General features: G+C 41.8%; 1 protein-coding gene across 1 annotated transcript; it reads right to left on the bottom strand.

Annotated features, from left to right (window-relative positions):
• Nucleotides 1-874: 874 nt before the first annotated feature.
• On the bottom strand, nucleotides 875-1,676 carry LOC147613200 (uncharacterized). The gene has a single exon (XM_086782460.1). It carries the CDS (start codon nucleotides 1,538-1,540, stop codon nucleotides 1,052-1,054), a length of 489 nt encoding a protein of 162 aa, XP_086638586.1. The 5' UTR covers nucleotides 1,541-1,676; the 3' UTR covers nucleotides 875-1,051.
• Nucleotides 1,677-4,051: the final 2,375 nt, after the last annotated feature.

The following is a 4,051-nucleotide window of genomic DNA, read 5'->3' as shown; positions in this document are numbered from 1 at the left end:
CTCTTACATTTATCTTTTGGAAATAACTACGTTTGCCTTTATGTTGACAACAAGAGAGAGTTTTCAGAACCTAGAAGGAGTCTTAAGTCTCTTCTAATGCTTTCACTACCCACAAACTTTGTTACACCATTGAGAACTTCGCGCTAAGAATGATAGTGCTCATAAGATATGCCACATACCATTGTCTTTACCTAGAGTGTTTCTATATCTGTAGTACACTACAATTGGTTTGAAAATTTAAACACAATTTTGATACTTCTCTCAAGATTTGTTTTTCAAGTCAAGTTTCCAATCCATTGGAGGCAGGATTGTCTTGTCAATGAGAGAAAAGGAGGAGGACCAACTATTCACTTCAGCCAACAAGCAACTTTGTCTCGCTCATACATTGAATAGTATTGTGCTTATGGTATTGTGTATTATTGCAAGAATACCTTATTGAACCTTGGGAACTACTTAAGGTGACTTCCTTGTGAGAATTATGAAGAACAAATGTGAGCGTTGTTCCAATCATACTCTACCCCGAGTGAGTCACTCTACCAATTATTGTATAGATAAAGGAGTAGGGATCTCTCATTCTCTTCTTCTTCTTACTTTTTGTTTTATTTAATATTTGTACATCAAAACTTATTACATGGGAAATAATATTGAGGTGAATTTTCCAATATGCCGCTCAAAAAAAAACTTCATTTGTGCCACATATATTAATTGCTTTGGTATGTCAAGGTAGCCACTCCAAATCATCACTTTTAGGTTTCCACACAATGACTCATTATATCACAAGAAATTTTAACTACTTATTGCACAATCCTCATTACTGTGTCACAGATGACATACTACAGAAACTAACAACCCTGATCAATACTGGCCATGAGACTGCACAGAAATGCTTCTTCTTTTCTTGGCTCCCACCAAGGCATAAGTAAACAGCCATGGCAGCTGTAGTACAGTTAATGAAATAGAAGAAGACACAAGGCCCCATAGTTATCGAAACGTACACAGAATTGATCTATGAATTAGGCAAATTACAAGAGAAAACAAAGCATTTAGGGTTTCAAGATTCGCTGACCAGCCCATTAACAACAGAGGAGGCCACAAGAACAGCGACGAGCTCAGCGCCTGCGACAGCGGCGGCCTGGTAGAGGGGTGGCGGGCTATCGATGGGTGCGGCGGCGGCGGCGGCAGCAGCGGCGGCAGCAGGGGCCACAACGCTGCTGATCTCCTTCTCGCCCTCCTTCACTAGCTGCTCGCCCTCCTTCACTAGCTGCTCACCCTCCTTCACCAGCTCCTTCACCTCCTGCACCACCTCCCGCTCAACCTCCTCCGCACGCTTCCGGATGCCGAATAACGGGATGTCCTTCGCCAAGGCCTCATGCTGAGGCAAAAATAGGGGGACGCCCACCAGAGCGGGGAGAATCAGGCGTCTCGAAAACCCTAGCCTGGCAGGCGTAGAAGGAGGAGAGAACGAGGCGGAGGCTCCCGCGCAGTGGTTGGGCACCGGAACGGCCGATACCGAAGTGGACACAGCAGAAAAAGTGGCCATGGGGGGTATCCGCAAAGCTCCCTATGCCCTTGAGACCGAACGCGGGGCAAGGGCAGATGCCTATACAAGAAAGAGATGAACGGTGTGCCCACACGGTTGGGAGCGCGCTCGTGTAACCAGATAGAGACCACACAATCCTCTCTACCCCTTACGACCTTCATTTCGCCAAGGTTGCATTTTTTTAATTTATTTTTTGATCGGCCAAATGACGCTAACAACCTTAGTCCTACCCATCTTTACCACCTTGCTTGACGGCCACTTGAAAACCATGGCATCTAGCCAAAGGAGACACAGCCTAGCCTAGCCTAGCCTAGCCTAGCCGTAAGGCGTTGAAGTCCCATGCATCAGGTGCTGGGTTCAAAACCTGCTAGTTGTTGATGGCAGCATGAAAAAGCACACGAGCACAAAGATCTTGAAAGCCATGGCATCTAGTGTGTACTTTGAAATTTTCAGCCAACCCAATAAAAGAAAAAAAAAACTTTGCAAGTATAAGTTGTCGAGGCCTCACACTCAAGACACATTCCATTGGAAGAATGCCCTACTAGGGGATATGAGGAAAATCAACCTCGCCTTGGCTGCCTAGATCAAAGCGGCCCATCAATGCTATCTGGGATGCATGCAACGAGCTGGTTTTTGGGAGAATCTCAAGTGCTTGGGTGGATAAGTTGGATGGTCAAGCAATTAAAGCTCGTGTTGATGATATTTTCATAGACCCCTTCAAGGATAAAGACGTTGAGCTTACAGTATAGTGAATTCGTTGCTTAGATTGTAAATATCATAGACTCTGTCTGTGCGACTGTCATCTTTTTCCAGTAATACTAATAATTAATTCCTCGCAAAAGAAGTATTTAATGATTGCAATGCCCAAAAATGAGCATGATGACGCTCATCAAGCTTGATAGGTGCTATCACTAGGCTATGGCCCACGAGGCACCCCTTATCCTCATCCTCTTGCTCATGAATAATAATACCTTTGCTTATAATGGCCAAGATACCTAGTTTTGTTTAGGCACTAGCCCAATTTCAATGATAAGTGGGAGATTGAAGGCACTAGCCCAATTTCAATGATGGCTGGGAGATTATGGTCACACTCATAACCATGGCCCGTAGCTAAAACATTGTAAAAATATGCCCTCTCATTCGAGGGCATATTTTGGTCCTTAGCTAAAACATTGTAAAATATGCCCTCTCATTCGAGGGCATATTTTGGTCCTTAACTAAAACATTGTAAAGGATGCCCTCTCATTCGAGGGCATATTTTGGTCCTTAACTAAAACATTGTAAAGGATGCCCTCTCATTCGAGGGCATATTTTGGTCCTTAGCTAAAACATTGTAAAATATGCCCTCGCATTCTAGAGCATATTTTGGTCCTTAGCTACAATTAATGAGATTAGTTGCTTATTGTTTTAGTAATTTTCGTCCCAAATATGTGATGTTTAATATGCTTAATAGAGCATGAATTAGACATTGGCAATGTATTGTGTTAAGAAAAATGCTTTTAAAGAGAAGGTCTATGGAACACTGAATTGAATGGATGTATAGGAGGCTTTTAAGTGTGATAGATTATGCATCATATTTTAGAGAGCGTGCTATTCTTACACCTTAAAAACTTGAGGTTGATGCAATCAATAGCAACACACTAAATACCATGCTACTTGGGGAGAGCAAGGAGTACTTAAGTGTAGATTCAATCAATAACATGAGTGAAAGTTCTTTTTTGTATGTAATAGAGTACCTAAACAGTGTTAATCTTGGTGGTGGGTATCCACCTCATCAGCTAGTTTTGAAAAGAAATTCTCTAATAGCTTTATTACACAATCCCCAAAAGGGATTGTGGAATGAAACTTGATTAATATGCAAGGAGTTCCACACAAAGGTGTTAGAGGTGGAAATTATTAGTGGCACTAATATTGGGGATAGGGTGTTTATTCCAAGTACATTGCAGCTTCCATTCAATATGAGATGGAGGTAGTTCCCTATCTGACTTGTGTTTGGCTTGATAATAAACAAATCACAGGGTTAAACAATGTCCCTTTTAGGATTATGCTTGGCAACATCGGTGTTTAGTCATGGCAATTGTATGTTGCCATGACTAATATTCCAATTGTATGTTGCCATGACTAATATTCCAATTATATGTGGCACTAATATTGGAGATATGGTGTTCATTCCGAGGAGGATAACTTTTATTCCAAGTACATTGCAGCTTCCATTTGATATGAGATGGTGGTAGTTCCCTGTGTCTGACTTGCATTTGGCTTGACAATAAACAAATCACAAGGTTAAACAATGTCTCTTTTAGGATTGTTCTTGGAAACATCGACGTTTAGTCATGGCAATTGTATGTTTCTTTCTCGCTGTGCAATCATCGAATGATGTCAAGACAAAACATCGGTGTTTAGTCATGGCAATTGTATGTTTCTTTCTCGCGTGTGCAATCATCGAATGATGTCAAGACAAAACATCGGTGTTTAGTCATGGCAATTGTATGTTTCTTTCTCGCGTGTTCA

This window comes from Cibotium barometz, chromosome 44, assembly GCF_041138505.1.
Source record: "Cibotium barometz isolate CiBa-2024 chromosome 44, ASM4113850v1, whole genome shotgun sequence".
NCBI lineage: Eukaryota > Viridiplantae > Streptophyta > Polypodiopsida > Cyatheales > Cibotiaceae > Cibotium > Cibotium barometz.
This window is presented reverse-complemented; position numbering and strand designations above follow the sequence as displayed.

Coding starts and splice junctions, on each gene's coding strand:
- LOC147613200 (XM_086782460.1), bottom strand. CDS start 1,540: ATGGCCACTTTTTCTGCTGTGTCCACTTCGGTATCGGCCGTTCCGGTG.